General features: G+C 33.4%; 1 protein-coding gene and 1 pseudogene across 10 annotated transcripts; both read right to left on the reverse strand.

Annotated features, from left to right (window-relative positions):
- Positions 1 to 9,886: 9,886 nt before the first annotated feature.
- LOC126721490 (zinc finger CCCH domain-containing protein 48-like) lies at positions 9,887 to 13,861 on the reverse strand (annotated as a pseudogene).
- Positions 13,862 to 14,537: 676 nt separating this feature from the next.
- Positions 14,538 to 18,966, reverse strand: LOC126720741 (receptor-like protein 6). 10 transcript variants are annotated; one of them, XM_050423529.1, is made up of 4 exons: positions 16,411 to 18,965; positions 15,367 to 15,468; positions 15,102 to 15,242; positions 14,538 to 14,601 (listed from the first exon to the last, which is right to left on the reverse strand). In XM_050423529.1, exon 1 carries the CDS (start codon positions 18,839 to 18,841, stop codon positions 16,466 to 16,468), a length of 2,376 nt encoding a protein of 791 aa, XP_050279486.1. In that variant the 5' UTR covers positions 18,842 to 18,965; the 3' UTR covers positions 14,538 to 14,601; positions 15,102 to 15,242; positions 15,367 to 15,468; positions 16,411 to 16,465. The 10 variants fall into 10 exon arrangements, with proteins under 10 accessions (XP_050279486.1, XP_050279480.1, XP_050279481.1 ...); XM_050423523.1 differs by having other exon boundaries at positions 14,538 to 14,651; XM_050423524.1 differs by having other exon boundaries at positions 14,538 to 15,242; positions 15,367 to 15,439; positions 16,411 to 18,966.
- Positions 18,967 to 19,233: the final 267 nt, after the last annotated feature.

Consider the following 19,233-nt stretch of genomic DNA (forward strand, 5'->3'; position numbering starts at 1 on the left):
ATACTAATAGCCCATATATGGATTTATAAATGAAAGGTAATTGTGTTAGAAGTATTGGTTAAATGATTTAGGGTCTGTTTGGGAACAACTTATTTAACTGAAACTGAAAATTTTCTGCTAAAAGTACTGTAAATAAAGGTAAAAACTAGCCGAAATAGTATAGTGAGATCCATAAATAATATCAAAAAGTGTCGTGAGATCCATAAATAGTAGCAAAAATAAGTTAAATAGTAAATAAGCTGACTTTAAACTCTAATCTCAAATGTAACCTAAATTTACCATATCCTAATAACTTAAGATTTTAGGACAATCGATAATTTAACATGATATCAGAGCATGAGATCCTGAGTTCGATCCTTGTTTCCTCCACTCTACCTCCCATTTAAATTTTCACATGTTGGGTCTCACTTATTAAAAGGTAGTTTTGGCCTACGTGTAAGGGGAATGTTAGAAGTATTAGTTAAATGATTAAATTTACCATATTCTAATAGTTTAAACTTTTGGGACAATCGGTAATTTAACAAATTGTATTTAAAAGAAAGTCTTCTATGGTTCATTCCAAACAAAAAAGGAGTCAATTTCAACAATAAAGATATCATTTGTATACTTAAGAGTATAAATGGTGTTATGTTATTTTAAAATTTTTAAATGATATAACACTAAATACATATTTATATATTTAATATCTAATATGAACTATAAAATTAATTGGTTTCATATTCTGGCATCTACTAGTGGATCTAATCTATTTATTAAACCAATATGTTTTTTTCTAGAGTCGAGCTTAAGACATTGTATGATGAGTTGCAGGCATTGTAGTTGTAATGTTTTTTTTTAAGTACTCACAACACTAATATAAAACATATGTTGGAAAATAGAAAATAATTTTTCAAGAGATATTTATATATATTATTTGATATTTGGTATAGCATAATAGTCTGGTGTTCGGAAAATTAATCAACTGAAAATGTAATATACCCACCACGACCACTATCGAATTAAGGGACCCTTCAGCGAAAACTGGAAAAGTTTCATTCTATTTATTTCAATGCAATCTTTCTATGATTGAATACTTTACTAGCATAATTTAAAGATTCAGAAGGTGAATCCCAGCTCTTTCTAGGTAACCTCAATTGTCATTTGCCTGAGTTAAAAAGGTTAAGGGGTTTCAAACTTTCAACTTATCTTCATGCCAATAGAAAGTTCATCCTACTGTGAATTCTGATGCTCAAATAAAAATTCAATTTATGGTACTCACTTTATGATGACTGCTCATTATCATCAAATAAGAACATCAGTTGATTTTTTATATAAACCGGGTTCAAAAATTAGATAATCCATACATAAAATGACAACAATTCTCATATGTAGACATGAGCCGTAACTGGGTCAACTAAAGAGAAGAACCTTAAGAAAGCCCATGCCCCTGTGGGTAGTCCAAGAAAGACCACAAAGCATTCATTGGCTTTTCATAAAGAGAACCGTGTGTTTGCCATCTAGAAGCACAATACCCAACTTTTTGGAGGGCATTCCTCCACAACGTTTACTGGACAGATAAAAGGTAGTCTAAATTTTTGTTTAGACTAAAATTGGTTTATACCACTACCTCCACAAAAAAGTTGAAAATTTTTTATACACTTCCCCCCTATGGATCCTATCCTATAAGCTATTGTGAATCTTGATTGCATAAAAAAATAGTTTTGTCTATAACGTGTTTGATAACTCTACTTTTAAATTATTCCGAAGAATCATTTTTCAAGACCTGAAAACAAAGTAGAAGTCAAAAGTTTGTTAATCTCAAACTTATAAATCCTTTTTAGTTTGAAGAACTTGTTTATATCTTGACATTAAAGGAATAGAGAAAAATGAGTCTCTATTGATAAAACTATGGGTTCCACTTTGGTAATCAAATTTATTTTTTCTGCCAATCACTTTCTTACTCTAAGCAAAACTTCGTCTTTCCAAACAAAGATTAGTATCTTTGTTAACTTTTCTAGTTTCAAAAATTGCATACTTACTACTAGTTGTGTGCTAACTATTTATTCATAGAGTTTTTAGTGGTACATTTTTTTCCCTTGAAGGGAAGATTATAAGTATTCTTTATCGGAAAAAATTTTCAATTAACATTTTTTGAAAACTTCATTAGTTTTCCCGTATTTAGTTATGACTTGGAAAATGAGTTAGAAAATATTTTTTGTTGTTTAGATCATATGAAAATCATTAATATTTATTGTAATTTTAAACAATTATATATATATATATATATATAAACTTTCATTCACACACAAAAGAAAATTTCAAATGAGAAAATATTTTCAAAATTTTAGGCCATTTTCGAGCTTCAATAAGGAAAAAAAACCCTAAATTTGGGATTTATGTAGTAAATTAAGTGTGAAAGCTAATTATTTGAATAAAAAATGTCTTCTTTTTTTTCTTCTTTTTTTTTTGAGTGACAAAGTTAATGGTCAGTTGACACTATTCAATATATGGGGTATCCATGGCTAGCTAATGATGGATAATAGTTGGTATGTAGCGACGGAGAGGAGTTAAGGAGAGATAAAATAGTTCTTTGTGGTGATCTATTGAGTATGTAATGTTTTTGAAAATGTTTTCTACTCTTAGAAGGCAATTTTTTTTTTTTTTTTTTGTAAACTGTCTATTGATACCCCATTTTTTTGCCATTTAACACGATTATCTTAAAAATTTTGTTAGTTGGCAGGTTTCAAAACTATTTTGTAAACTAGCATCTTGAGACTCTAAAACTCGAGTCCAATGAAGGAACTTGAGTCTTGGACTTGAATTCCAAGAGGTGGCAAAGCTGATGTGGATAAGAAATCCATGCGGAACTTGAGTCACTAAGACTCAAGTTCCAAAAAGGAAAAAAAAAATTCTCAAAGGATGACAAAAGAAGAGAAGTTCATGCCTCTCATTCACATGCCCCACAATTAAATTTGATGTTCTATCAAAACAAATTCACCAAAGCAACAACAAATTAGTAGCTAGAGGTTTGTACTGATTCTTGCTTCAGCTTTCTTGGTCCCATAGCTAAATGAAATTAATGATTCACTTCTATCTTTTTCTAGATGACAAGTGACAACTAGGGGTGGCAAAATCAACCCAAACCCATCCAATTATTAATTGGGTTAAATGGGTATTAACCCAATTAAACCCAATTAACATTAATATTTATTGGGTTTTAATTGGGTACCTAATTAGACCCAATTATGATCCAACTATCATTTCTACAAATTACCCAACTCTAAAATGCCCTAAAACCACTAAAATTACCAAAATACCCCATCAACTTAAAAAATGACCAAAATAACACCTAAACCTAAAAATGACCAAAATACCCCTAAAACCAAAAAAAAAAAAAACCAAAATACCCCTTAAACCTAAAAAATGACCAAAATACCACCAAAACCTAAAACTTACCAAAATAACCCCAAAACCTACAAAATGACCAAAATATCCCTCGAAACCTAAAAATTACCAAAATACCCATAAAACCTAAAATTACCAAAATTCCCATCAAAACCCAAAAAATGACCAAAATACCCACGAACCTAAAAAATTACCAAAATACCCCCAAAACCCAAAAAATGACCAAAATACCCCCAAAACCTAAAAATTACCAAAATAACCCCAAAACCTACAAAATGACCAAAATACCCCCGAAACCCAAAAAAAGACCAAAATACCCCCCAAAACCTAAAAATTACCAAAAATACCTCTAAAACCCAAAAAATAACCAAAATACCCCCGAAACGTAAAAATGACCAAAATACCCCTGAAATCCAAAAAATGACCAAAATACCCCGAAACCTAAAAATTACCAAAATCCCTCTAAAACCTAAAAAATGGCCAAAATAACCCCAAAGCCTAAAAAATAACCAAAATACCCCCGAAACATAAAAAATGACCAAAATAATCCCGAAGCCTAAAAATTGATCAAAATAATCTAGAAACCTAAAAATGTCCAAAATAGCCCCCTAAAACTATAAAATGACCAAAATACCCCCTTAAACCTAAAAAAATTACCAGAATACCCATGAAACCTAAAAAATGACCAAAATACCCTCAAACCTATAAAGTGACGAAAATACCCCTAAACTTTTGAAATGACCCAAATAAACCCAAAACCTCTAAAATGGCCACAAACAACCTGAAACCTCTAAAATTACCAAAAATACCCTAAAACCGCTAAAACGACCAAAATAATAAAACGACCAAAATACCCCTCAAAATATCTAAAATGACCAACATACCACTAATCCTATAAGATGAAGAAAATACACCCGAAGCCTCTAAAATTACCAAAATAGGGGTTTGGGGTATTTTGGATGTTTCGAGGGTATTTTCGTTAATTAAAGGTTCTAAGAGTATTTCAGTCATTTTGTAAGTTTTGAGGGAATGTCACTAATTTTTTAGGTTTTAGGGGTGTTTCGTTAACTTTTAGATTTTGGGGTCATTTTTTGTAATTTTCTAGGTTTTGGAGGTCGTTTAATAACTTTTTAGGTTTTGGGGATATTTCAATCATTCTTTAGGTTTCCGAGGTATCTTAGTCATTTTTAGGTTTAGGGGGTATTTTAGTAATTTTTTAGATTTAGGGTGTATTTTTATCGACTTATGGGTTTAAGGGGCATTTTTGTCATTTTATAGGTTTTGGGGTATTTTGGTCATTTTTTAGGTTTTGAGGATATTTTGGTCATTTTAAGGTTTAGGGGTTATTTTGGTCATATTTAGGTTTCAGGGGTACTTTGGTCATTTTTTAGGTTTCAGGGGGTATTTTAGTTAATTTTTAGGTTTCAAGGGTATTTTGATCATTTTTGGTTTCTAGGTTATTTTGGTCAATTTTTAGGCTTCGGGGTTATTTTGGCCATTTTTAAGGTTTCGACGTTATTTTGGTTAATTTCTAGGCTTCGAGATTATTTTGGTAATTTTTTAGGTTTCGGGGGTATTTTGGACATTTTTTGGGTTTTGGGGGTATTTTGTTCATTTTTAAGTTTCGGGGGCATTTTGGTCATTTTTTATGTTTCGGGGGGTATTTTGGTAATTTTTTTTTGTTTTGGGGGTATTTTGGTCATTTTATGGGTTTTGGGAGGTATTTTGCTAATTTTTAGGTTTCAGGGGTATTTTGGTCATTTTTTAGATTCTTAGGGGTATTTGGTCATTTTGTAGGTTTTGTGATTATTTTGGTAATTTTTAGGTTTCAAGGGTACTTTGGTCATTTTTTTAGGTTTCAGAGGGTATTTCAGTTAATTTTTAGATTTCGAAGGTATTTCGATCATTTTTTTGGTTTCGAAGGTATTTTGATCATTTTTTGGTTCCTAGGTTATTTTGGTCAATTTTTAGGCTTCGAGGTTATTTTGGCCATTTTTAAGGTTTCAACATTATTTTGGTTAATTTTTAGACTTCGAGATTATTTTGGTAATTTTTTAGGTTTCAGGGGTAATTTGGACATTTTTTGGGTTTTGAGGGTATTTTGTTCATTTTTAGGTTTCGGGGGTATTTTGGTCATTTTTTATGTTTCGGGGGGTATTTTGGTAATTTTTTTGGCGGTATTTTGGTCATTTTATGGGTTTTTGGTAATTTTTAGGTTTCAGAGGTATTTTGGTCATTTTTTGGGTTCTTGGGGGTATTTGGTCATTTTGTAGGTTTTGTGATTATTTTGGTAATTTTTAGGTTTCAGGGGCATTTTGGTCATTCTTTGGGGATCTGGGGGTATTTTGGTCATTTTGTAGGTTTCGTATTATGTTGGTAATTTTTAGGTTTTGGGGGGTATTTTGGTCGTTTTTTAGGTTTTAGGGGTATTTTGGTCATTTTTTGGGTTTCGGGGTTATTTTGGTCATTTTTTTGGGTTTTGGTGGTATTTTGGTAATTTTTTGGTTTTGGGGGTATTTTGGTCATTTTTGAAAATTTTAGAGTACTTTGATCATTTTCACTTTAGTGGCATTTTGGTAATTTTGATAGTTGGGTAATTGGGTGAGTTGGAGTTTACCCATAATAATCGGGTTGGGTTGGATTTGGGTTAGAAGTAATTAGTTAAATGGGTTTTAATGGGTAAATGAGTTTTATATACCCAATCAAATTATACCCACCCCAAACCCACCCATTTGCCACCCCTAGTTTCTAACAACACATGCTTCATGATTTAGCTTTCTTCAGTCGCCTTAGCTTTGCTTGAACTTGAATCTTTGAGATTTGAGATACTACTTAATAAAATAGTTTGCAAAATATGTCAATTAACAAAATTGCTAGCAAAATCATGCTAAATGCCAACAAAATCCTATATTTTTTTGGTGTATAGTACTGCTTTTGTCTAGTTGGGGATTTACACTAGTATGACACTCATTGGTACAACTTATTTTTTCAGTTTTTTTTTAATATAAATAAACTATTTAAAAAAAAAACTTTATTTAAAAAAAAAAAGTTTGCTTTATTAATAAAAAAGTATGGTTTCAAAAATGGATATCAATCAAAGCGAGTAGGGAAGTAGGAACACGTCCAATAATTGGGTCATGTCATGATGCACACAGTTCCATTGTTCCAATGCAAAGATAAATTTAATAATAGGGAAGTTTCTATTAGTTTTCCTATATCATCAAGTGCTTTTGCTTTAGGGCTAATCGCTTTTACATTAAAAAAAGAAAAGTGCTTTTGATTTAGTACGGGCATCTCACATTTTCCATAAAATCTTGTAACTTTTGACTTTAATTTTCCATAAAGGTTGGCAGATTAGTTAACCAATAAGGTTTTTTTTTTTTTTTGGTTTTTGAATTTAACCAATAAGTTAGGGAAAAACAAAATTTGTCACAAACATTTTTAGTGATTAATTATGATGGATGTATAATAAGAGTAATTGTGCTAGTATTGCTCTTAGTTAGGTAAAGGATGATACTTAAATGGTACAAGTTAACTAATACTTTTAGAGCATTTGTTATAAAAAAAAAAAAAAATCAAAAAAGCAATTATTTTTTTCTTATCCCATTAATTATTTCTAAAAATATTCCCAAACCAATGCACTTAGGGCGTTCCTTAACTTTTCCTTAATTGAAATTATTACTATTATTATTATTATTATTATTTTTTTTTTTTTTGAGAATCAATGATACTTAAAATTATAGGAGTCATTCACTGATAGGGTACCTTAAATGTTTATTACGGTGATTTTTTTTTTTTTACAAGATAGAATTCTACTCTAACCTAATCTAAGTATATACGTGTGTGAAGCTCCCTCTTGGAGACTTGAGCCCGGCCTTTACCCCTCACACCCCACAAGCACTTATACTTGTGGAGTAACCAATCGCACAAAGGACGTGCAGTGGTTACGGTGTTATAGTTCAATAAAACTTTAGTTATTATCAAATATGATATAATTATTGTCATGTATAAGAGCACTAGCATTTAAGTGTGTTAATCACTAAAATTTTAGTATTTAACACACCAAATACTAAAAACAAACCTATATTAGATGTCCCAAATGTTTTTTTAGCATATATTATTATTTTAGCATTTATTAATTTTTTTTAGCATTTTTGTTTGTATGCTTCTACTATTAGAAGCGTATGGACCAAATGCTAAATGTAAAAACTCAATTTTTTTTTATTCATTTGTTTCTCTCCCTTTCAGTTCAATTTCTCTTTTCTCTTTTCTCTTTCCTCTCTCTCACTCAACCCCTCTCTCTTCTATCAAACCAATTCAACCATAGTTGTGCCCATGGTTTCTGCTCCGCGTAAAGCCACTCAACGCCATTGTCATCGTGATGGTGGCTTAGTTTTCATCTCCTTTTTGTTTGAAATTTGTCTTTCTCCCATTTCTCTCTATTAGTTTTTAGACCCCTGAAAACACTTGTGTTTAACCAAATTTAATAGCCAAATTATTACTTAGGTCAATTAGGTAGATCTAGGCTAAATATTCATCAAACATATCATGCACAACGAAAAACTAAATAACACAAGATATGGTGACTCAGGAAAACTAATGAAATAATCTAGTTTTAAGGTAAAAAACCTGGGGGGAACGATCCCAAGAAAACAATCAACTATATCAAATAGTTTATAGTAAAAAAATATACCATTCATAGTAAACTTAACTAAGATTATCCAATCTAGTTTTGAAACCCCCAGACTTCTTTGATGTGGATTTGCTCCAACATGAACTTCCAGTGCACTCTTTAGATCTCCATCATAAACCTCCAGTCTATAACTCCAAGACCACCCTTGAAGGTTTAGATCCAGCACCTTTGATGATTGGTATATATGCAGCAACTTTGGTTCTACTAGTTCTTATGATGTGTAGATTGATTTCCGGTAGTGACTTTAAAAGGAGTAAGCACAAAACCTTTTAGATCTCAAAAGAGAAGCTCCCAAGTCTTAACAAAATATGTCTTAGGGTTTCATTTATATACTATGTGAATTAGATCTAAAACCCTGATCACTTACTGGGCTTAATGGGCTAATGGGTCGAAAAATAAATTCTAGAGATTCAAATCTCAATCGATCAAACCACAGTCTTGATTAGTTGAACCACAGTCTCAATCAGTCGAGCCTAGCATGTTTCGAATTCCTAAACCTGCAACTTCCTTGTTCTTGTATTCTAACTTGCAGCACCTTGAGCATTGTTTAATATACCCTATAGAATGTAAAATCTATACTAGACAAGTTTGTGCTCATGGTTTGCAAACTGTTCTAAATCTGAACCTAGCACTCTTTATGCCACACTCTTTGTAGGGTTGTGTAAATGGTGTTAGTGGTGGTGAAGAGATGGTTGATATTGCTAGGTTGTGTATATGGGCGTTATTTATGGTGGTGATGGTTGGTTTCGTGGGTCATCATATTTTTGGTGGGTTGGTGTCGGCAAAGAGGTTTTTGGGTTGATTTTTGGTTGGTTGATTAGATTCATCTCAATTTTTTGCTTTTTTGCTTCGTCTTTTAGGGGGTTTGGGTTGATTTTAGGTTTTTATTTTGGTATTTTAGGAAGGTGGTGGTGGTGGTTGGCGAGCTATGGGTGGTGGTGGATTGATTTTGAGTTGGATTGCTCTGGTTTTGGGTGAGTTTCAATAGGTTTTGTTTTGAAATTTTTGTTCCAGTGGTGATAGTGGGTTCCTATGGTGGCTGTTACTTCTGAGGGTGATGATATTTTTTTGTTTTTGTTTTTTGTTTTATAAAAGGTAGGAGTTTTTTAAATTTATTTTAATGAGTGATTTGCTAAAGAAAGAGATGTGATGTAGGTTATATTATAAATGCTATGCTAAAAGTATAAAGTAACTTTTTGGTATGTTAAAATAGATTTTCTTTTGAACACCTTATGTTAATGCTCTAATAAGAGCATTAGCATATGAGCTAAATGCTACATTTTTAGCATTTAGCACACTTAACACCAGAAAATAAGTTGCTTGAGATGTTCTAAATGCCAAAAATTTGTAGCATTTGTGACCTTACCATTCTACGAATAGAACAGTATGGACACAAATGCTAAAACTAAAAACATTTTTTATTCATCTCTCTCTCTCTCTCTCTCTCTCTCTCTCTCTCTCTCTCTCTCTCTCTCTGTGAAACCAATCCCAACCTCTCGCTACCACCACCTCTGCTCATCACCTTTGCATGCCACCTCGTCATTCTTACATATCAAAAAAATAATAATAAGAAATAATGATCTAGTTCAAGGCATATGGTTTGTTGGTGAAATACATTTCTTCAGTATTATTTGCGAAAGTTCTCTAAACTGAGCAATGGCTAGAAAATGGAATTCTGAACCTCCTAGTAGACCTCAAGAACATCTAATTAAGTGAGGAGAAGGACATCTGAATATCATCAAATCCCACTATTTTGTAAGTTTGTTCACCCGTAGGGGCAGTAGACAATAACTGCTAAGACAGTAAATTAAGATGGAAAAACCTCACCCTTGCCTTAGGGTATATAGCTATTTATTTTCATTATGTAATAATAACACTACATTCTTTCCAAAAAAAAAAAAAAAAAAAAACACTACATTGTTTAATCCCCAATGTTCATAATAACATGAATTTCTAAACTCAAAATACTGTACATTGGAAAATTTACTCAAAATGCACAATACTGTACATTGGAAAATGTACTTAAAATACTGTACATTGTTTGCTATAACTAATAAAAACCACGCTTTTACTAGTCTTGGGCACGTCTCAGCCATTAGTCTGCTAGCCATGTATACACTGTCAGCAAACCAGTCTGATCCCCAGTAAAAAAGAGGCCCCTAGGACCTATTTGAAGAGTCTGGACTTCTTGTTTTGCAAATAATCTGCCCCTGTCAGTGAATCTAAAACAATAATCACTAATATTAGTCAAATCCAAGAGGGAAAAGAAGAAAGATTTTTCACAAAGGGAAAATTGTACTCACATTGGCAGTTCATAGAGGTGGACAGATTTATCGCTACAAGAGCAATACAAGATTGGTTTAACATCGAGATCAGTCATCCCAGAAAGTGCAAGGATGCCCTGTACCATGAAAAATCATGCCATCCAATTAGTTGACACTTTTGAAAAATTAAGGCTACAACATCAACAACATGGCATTGCAACAAAATAATACACCTATTGAGTTTCTGCTCAACGACTGTAGCACAACTCAATTACTTAAGAAGGGAAGCAAATAAGAAAGTAAATGAAACTAATTGTGGTTCAATAACTTACATGTTCTTCACTGTGAGTATAGATTACTTCCAAGCTGCCATCCTCAGTAGAAGCCCAAACTTTTATCATGCAATCCAATGAACCAGAGAACAAATACTTATCCCAGCACATGAGAGACTTCACAACGTCATCATGCCCATTCAATGTCATAATACACTGCCAATTTTCATGATCCCAAACCTGAAACAAAATATAAGAACAGAAATGAATTATTATTATTTTTCTGACAAATCAAAACAAAATATATGGTCCTTGCACACATATAAAGAAAATGACAACTACAAAAAAAAAAAAAAAAAAAAAAAGGGATAGTTAATAGATTCAAATCATATCAGTACCACATAAGATATATACTGCTCAGTTTTACAGAGTAGAACTTAATCAATTTAACGTAAATAATTTAGTCACTAAAACAAGGATATGTTATTGTTGCCTGCAAAATACATGAGGGAGAGTACATCATTTGGTTCGATGCAAGATTTGAAAAGGGGAAATTTCAAACAAGAACAATACAGAATCACTAAAACAAAAGGTCAGCACCAGGTCTAAATGAGATACTATCCAACCACAGTCCTTCCAGTATAGATGAAGCAAGTAATGAGAAGAAAGAACCAACGATCTTAAATAATCAAGCTCTCTTCAAATACTAACTACTCACAACATAAAAGATACAACAGCAGGGGGAAAAAATTCTTGAAGAGAAAAACTAACCCTTATTGTGTGGTCCTTGGAACCTGAGTACAGCCTGTTGCCTCCTCCAACAACTAAAGATGTTATACCATGCGTGTGGCCTTGGTTGCAGCAAGTTGAAATGTAATGTTAGTTTCATAAGTGCCTTTCCATGCCAAAATAACACCATACTGCAATCAAAAGTAATACTAAATTAATTTTGGACCAACTTTAATTAGAATATAAGTGATGTACACACAAGAAACACTCAACACCAAAATCTAGTGAGACCTCGAGCATTAACATTGGTCATTCCCCACCACCCCCCTTTTAATAAGTAAAAGCAAACGGCTTTGACAGTAGAGTCTTAGCCCCCAGTTTAAACTGGGAAACTCTAGCTAGTGGGTGAGACAAGCATGACAACCAACTGACCAACCCCAAGCATCTGCTATGGATATGACTCACAATATCAAAGTACCTTAAATATAAAGAGATAAGTTCTTGCTCAAACAACTAAAAAAAAATTCTGAAAAGGGAAACACCCTGAACTTAACATTACCCAAATTTAATCAAATAGAAAGAATAAAAGCTAGTAAGAGAACACAAGAATTCTAAACTATTAGTAAAGTAGCTTACCACTACCCCAGCAAAAAGCAAATCATTAATAGATTCCAATGCATTGACTTGCCCAACAGGTCCATTGAGACTGTATTCAGCACCTGATTCAGTATTCCACACCTGCAGCATCATCAACATGCTATATTGAGGTCACATCATGAACTGACCAAACCCAAAAAGAAAACATCAATGTGGCAACAAAAAAATTGGAACAAAACATTACTCGGTTTTAAGCTCACCTTCACAACATTTGGCATGCCAACAAAGAGCCATGGGCCTTCACTACAAACAGATCCAACTTTGCCACCAAGGTTAATCACATTAGCACATTGACCAGCACGGCAGTCCCAAATCAACCAGCTTTCAGTTTCAATTTGGTATTTTACCCACCTAGACTCAAATTTTACACAAACATTATTTTTTGGTAAGTAAAAATTTTACATTCCATACATAGAAAAGAATTTTCGAATGCTAAACATGGATACAGTCAAAGGCTAATGACTGCATATATATTATAGAACATATTAAATGCATCAATAGGAAGTCCCCTACCATCTACATCATTTCTATTTTTCCAGTTTGTTAGTTATCTTAAGTCAAACAATCTCTTAAGTAGAAGAATAAGATTTAATTATACTTTAAGCTATAACCTTAATTTACAAAGAGGCATTTAAATAATTTCCCTAATTCCATTTCTGCATGACAGTGACTCAAGTTGCTTAATTGCACATTCCCTAAAGCACACAAGTTGAAAGTTGAAAAACTAAGCAAATTCTCAAAAATGAAACAATTTTTTTTTTGATAAAAACAATGAAGCAATTAAAATGTTATAGAGAATCATTTGAGCATAACTGAAAAGTAGTGCCATGGAAACAAATTACATGGAAAAAAATAGAGCTCACCACACCTTCAGTAAACGCAGATCTTTCTGAATCTCTAGGGTGATGGTTTGTGCAGGCAAGTCAAACCTATGTACATTTTACCAAAAAAAGAATGTAATCATTGTTAGCAGGAGAAAAAAAAAAAAAAAAAAAACAAATCTTATCAGTTGAGACCCAAAAAAAACTAAATTCCTCCACCCATTTACACCTAAGACTATTTGAGGAGAGAGTTAGTGATTAACTTGAAAGCAAAAGCATTAAAGTTAATAAAATTCAAAGCTTTCCTCTCTTTCCTTTTCTCAGCAACCAATCAAACATAAGAAAATATAATGAAAAGCTAAAATAGAAACTCCTCGTTAAGACACAGACATACCAACCTTTCCCAGCAATATCTTTGAGCTGCTTCAGCTAATGTCTACACTCTATGCCATACCAACTAAAACACAGACAGACCAACCAAAAGCATCAACTAATGTCTACAGACTCTACACTCTATGCCATTGCCTTTATATATAGACTCAATAATTAGCACAGACAAGAAATTTAGAAGTCACAGCATCTACAATCAAACATGGAACATATGAAAAACTAATATGTAAGAACAAAGATCTCAAGAGTTCAGTATGGCCAGACTAACACTTAGAAACTAACCAAGGCCAAGGAGCAGTTTCGTCGGACCAGACCTTGAGATCTAGTCAGAACATTAAGACCTGACATCTTCAACTGTTCAACATCACCTGGGCAAAGTCCATTCAAAAGATTAATCAGTCATTTGAAGCATAAGCCCTTACCAATCTTGAGGACTCCTCATTAGCCATCAATTGCTGATTGGAAAAAAGGAGTCCTCTCCCCCTTAAAAAGCTCTGATAGTAGTGAGTGCCAAAACTTGCCCTAGATGATATTGAAGATGACAATGCCTGCAAATATGACATCCCCCACTGCAGATTCACTAATTTCCAATGAAGCCATGGATGAAGAAGAAGGCTGAGTGGCGGTCCTATTGCTGTCTTGGCACCTCATTCTCATCTCAACAAGGAAATCAGGAGTTATAGTTGGGTCTGGCTGCCCTGTCCCCTTGAAGTCAGAGAGGTGTTTCTATATGAATTCATAGCCAATCTTCCCAATTTTCTGTGCACCCTCAGATGATCAAAGAGGGAAAGAATGTTGTCTAGCCTGTGATGTCATGTATAGTAGTTTACATCAGAGGACTCCAATAAAAAGAGTTATCAATATAGAGCTGTTCTTGATTGTCAGTTTAACAGAAATTAGAATAAGAAAAGTATTTCATTTTATTTATTTTTGAATTTTTTGACATTTTAGACTTGAAAAACCATAACTAAAAAGTGCCTGAAACAACTAGTTGGTTAGTTTTGATTTCCCTTGCTTCAAACCCAGAAAAGAAGTAAATACATTTATACTAAGACAAATTGAATGTTTTACTCTCTTTGATTGCTACAAAACAGGAAAATATTGTAAAATGCAAATTTAAAATGTTACCTTTGTGTTCCCATATAATTTCCAAAGTATATGAATCTTTTTTTCACACTATTACTAATTCAAAAAAATTAAATCCCTCTAGGACCCAATGATACGATGTGGCTATCATACAACACAATAGTTTACAAGCATGTTCCAGCTAAATTCCTAAGAAGAAAAAGAAATGGGAAATCAAGGAAAAAACAAATATGCAACAAACCTTTTGTCTTTGTTTCACATCAAACATCCAGCTGCTGCACACGCAATGAAAGGTGGCCAACTAACTGCATTTGGGCCCAAGCACATCATCAAACTTCCCAAGAGTTGTTCTTTACTGTCAGTTCATCAGAATTTGGAATAAGAAAAGTATTTCTCTTTTCTTTCTTTCTTTTTCTTCTTCTTTTCCTTTTTTAAGTTTTCGACCTAAAAAACCATAATCAAAAAGTGCTTGAAACAAATAGTTGGCTAATTAAAGGTGACTCACAATCTGTGGAAACCAAAACAGAAAAAACCACTAGGAACATATTCTCAATTCATTAACTTTCTAATCTTTCCCCACAACTAATATTTACTTTATAGACTCCTCTCGACATAAAAAAATGTAAAGAGATACCAACTCTTTTAAAGTCTGTTTCCTACATTTTACCCAAGTTTCATTCAAGAATCATTGTCCACAAACAATCATCAAATCCTAAACCTTAAAGTTTTGCTAAAGGACTCTGGATATTAACAAAAATATCTTTAAAGAGAGAGAGAATAGGAAGATTAAGGATCAAGAACAGACCAGCATAATGCCATCTCTTGTGGCAATAGAAACAATATCAGCGCATGAAACTACCCCTAGACAAGCCTTTTCAAGCTCCTCCTTGATGAAATCAATTTTATTGAAAACCCTCAAGGTCTGAAATGGTTTTTGTTAAAATTGCTGTCATCAAAAAGGACTGAAGCACCATAGCCCTGATCAAGAAAATCCCACAAAAAATTAAGACCAACAAATTAGTACCTAAAAATAAATGGCAAGAAATTAGACACCAAAAATAAGAACATACAATTTTTTATCATCATCTAGTCATGGAATGTCAGCCAGTGATCTAAATTATGAATGAATGCTGTCCCTCCATCCTGTTAGAGAGATAGAAAGGGCCACCAGCCTGTACATAAGAGCACTCCAACAAAAAGAATTACTAAGAGCTGTTCTTTATTGTTAGTTTAACTGAATTTGGGATAAGAAAAGTATTTCATTTTTTTTTAATTTTTTGAAATTTTAGACCTGAAAAACCATAACCAAAAATTCCCTGAAACAACTAGTAAAGGTGTATGTAACAATTTGTGGAAACCAATACAGCAAAAAACACTAGGAACATATATTCAATTTATTAAGTTTCTAAGCTTTCCCCACAATCAATATGTAACTTTAGAATCTTATCTAATTGAAAATATAGAGGACATTAGTCTACTCCTCCAAGCATCCTAGGTAGCACTAGGGTAATTAACACCGCTCTTCAATAAATAAATAAATAAATAATTACTCTTCATGCAATCCAACCAACAAGATCTTTAATCTGTATAAGGAAGGTAATATTACAAGGATGTAATAATAATAATAATAAATGAAATATGTAATAGAATATAACCCGATTATTTGAAGCTACAACTAAGCAGTGAAGTTGCCCCTTTTAAAAAAAAAAAAAAAATACCCAGACCACAAGATTTAGTTAGAATTGCAATGGAGTAGAGAAATTTCTTCTCACACTAGAGCATAAAGCAGGGTCATTAAATGAAGTCTGACATAAATAAAGCATTAAAATGTGGTGGTTACATAGTAGTAGCCTATATATTCGCTGGTATGGCTATACCTTAAACATAAAAGGTTTTTTTTTTTTTTTTTTTTTTTTTTTTTTAAGGAAGCATAGAAGCTTATGCACCCAGTAACACTAGTAATAAGCCTCACATTAACACAAGTACAACCATTCCAAACTCGCATAAAGGAAATTAAAAATGAAGAATCTTCTTACCAATATAAAGACAGTTTTAAGGAAGCAAAAAATTTATGAAATAGATATTTTCAAATATATTAGTATATAAAAATATACCTAGTATTTGTATCCATTAGATTCTTCTTCAATGAGTTCATCCACGAGCATTCTTCTAGGATCTTTGTAACTTGTTATGTCTTCCTCCATAAACAATATTCACTAGCCATTTCGGTTTTCCACTTGAGAACACAAGATAACCCAAACCCAATCCAAACATGAATCCACAGCCATACCCCAACAATACAACTTTCCAATGAAACCCATTTTCAAATTCAAAATCATCTTCTTGAAGGGTTGATGATGGTGATGGTTGTTGTCCCTCATCATTGCCACAAGCTTTTGTCATTGGAAATCCACATAACCCACGGTTCCCATAGTAAGAATCATTCATAAAGGTATTGAATTGTTTACCTTGGGGTATATGTCCAAAAAGATAATTTTCTGATAGGTTTAAAAATGCTAGCATTGTGAGATCTACCAATTGAATAGGAATTTCACCTGTGAGCTTGTTTGAGGAGAGATCTAGCCATTCAAGATTGGTTAAATTTCCCAACGATTGAGGCATAGAACCTGTAAGATTATTGTGTGAAAAATTAAGCCCCTTCAATGATCGAAGCTCTCCAATTACCTTTGGAATTTCTCCTTTGAAATTATTGTTGGAGAAATCAATGGTTGTGAATAGACTTTGGATTTTTACCAAATCAATGAAAAACCCTTTCATCACCACTGTCACGGAATCTTGATAATAATCATCACCCATATATTTCAATTCACCTTTGTCCGCACTCACATTCATCATGGCTTTTAAATACTTGAAAAGGTTTGTCGGCAAATGCCCATGGAACTCATTGTGAGAGAGATCTATGATTCGCAAATTTGGGAATGGGAATTTGGTCTTGGGGTTTCCTAAGGCACCATGAAAGTTGTTTGATCGCAAGATAAGAACCCGCAACTTTGGAAGAGTTTCCAACCAACGAGGGAAGGTGCTATTAATCTTGTTGTTACCAAAATCTAGAACTTCCAAATTTCTACAACGGACCAATGATTGTGGCAATGACCCTTCAAATTGGTTGCCATTGAGTTTAAGACTTCTCAAGCGACATCCCTTTGCAAATTTCATTGGGAGGGTGCCGTTAAGATTGTTATTTTGTAAATTCAGATCCATGAGATTGTCACTAAAGTTTCCAAAACATGGAGGAATCATGTTACTCAAGTGATTATAAGACAAATCAAGGTACTTAATAGAACTGAGATTGCAAATCAAGGAAGAGATTTGTCCAGTTATTTTATTCCTTGTGACTGAAAAGAAAGATATGCCTAGTGGAGGTATTGGAAGTGGTCCTTGAAGCAAGTTAGAACGAAAATCAAGATATTCCAAGTTCTTCCACGGAAGGTGTCCTACACTTGTCAAGAAGTTGTATGAAAGATTCAAATTGAACAATGAATCCTTCCCCACCTCCAAAAACCACTTCGGAATATTGCCTTTGATTTGGTTTTTGGAAAGGTCTAAGTATCCTATATTTTCTGCAGTTCGTAAAAAGTGTGGAATTTCAGTTATGTTGGAAGAAGACAACTGTAAAAAGGAAATGTTGGGCAAGATATTGGTGGCGAGGGTGAAGGAGCTTGGTGATAGATGAGGGTTATTTGACATATCAAGATATTCAAGACTTTTGAGTTTTGAGAATATTTTTGACTCCACATTGCCACTTAAATTATTGAAGGAAACACTTAGTTGATAAAGGCTCACCAATTTAGAGATTGACAATGGAAGGGGACCATGTAGTTTGTTATTATTCAACTGAAGAAAAACCAATGAGTTATGCAGGAATTCACCAATATGCCCAGTCAGTTGGTTATATTGTAGAAATAAGTACTGCAAAGATGGTATGTCATACACCCAAGATGGTATAGTGCCGTTCAATAAGTTATAAGACAAAGAGAGAAATACCAATTTGGAAGGAATTTGACTTACTAACTGACTATTGGAAGACCTGTTTGAAGAAGAAACTTTTGTCCAGTTTGTTGAAAGATTTGGAAGTTGACCTATGAAATTGTTGCCTGAGAGACCTAAATAAGTAAGTCCTGCATTGTTTAGGAGGGACCATGGAAACTGACCACCAAAGTTATTATATGAGAGGCCCAAAGAAGTTATTTGTGTGAGGTTTGAAAGAAATGTTGGATACGGTGAACCTATGAAACTGCAATTACGAAGGTACAATTCTTTTAAGGACTTGAGATTGCTGATAGAATTAGGTATGTCAATTGGGAATCCAGTACTAGAGAGACCCAAGGACTTGAGAGGAGTACTCCAGTTATACGTTGGAAGGGAACCGGTGAGATTGTAGTTGTAACCTACCTCAAGCAGCTGGAGGTTTGGGAGGTGGAATATATTATCTGGGAATCTCCCTTTCAATCCACATTTAGAAAGACTAAGAGATGTCAAAGAGGAAGACAAATTCATGAAAGAATTAGGTGAAACAGAAGACATGTTAACCTTATCCAAAACAAGTTCAGTCAGATGGGTTAGGTTTTGAACAAGCCTTTTCAAACTAGGCGTTTCTATTCTCAAGCCATAATTCCAAGAGAAATCATAATTCCAAGAGAGATCAAGTGAAACCAGTTTAGATAAGTGGGAGATTTCGGAAGGGACATTACCAGTGAACTGGGAGAAAGTGAGGTTGAGATGCGTCATGTTCACAAAACCACCAAACTTAGATGAAATTGCGGAGTCATTGAAATAGTTGAAAGCAAGGTTGAGCCGCTGGAGATGGCGAAGAGAGAAAAGGGTGGTATTGGGATGGATGGGGCCTTCAAGGCCACTGCAACTGAGGTCGAGACCAATGACATGAGCTGTCATCGTATCACAGGTGACCCCATCCC

Source organism: Quercus robur, chromosome 4 (genome assembly GCF_932294415.1).
Source record: "Quercus robur chromosome 4, dhQueRobu3.1, whole genome shotgun sequence".
In the NCBI taxonomy this organism is placed as follows: Eukaryota; Viridiplantae; Streptophyta; class Magnoliopsida; order Fagales; family Fagaceae; genus Quercus; species Quercus robur.

What these genes read in the sequence shown, in the direction of transcription:
- LOC126720741 (XM_050423527.1), bottom strand. Translation starts at nt 18,841, where the DNA reads ATGTCTTCTGTTTCACCTAATTCTTTCATGAATTTGTCTTCCTCTTTG.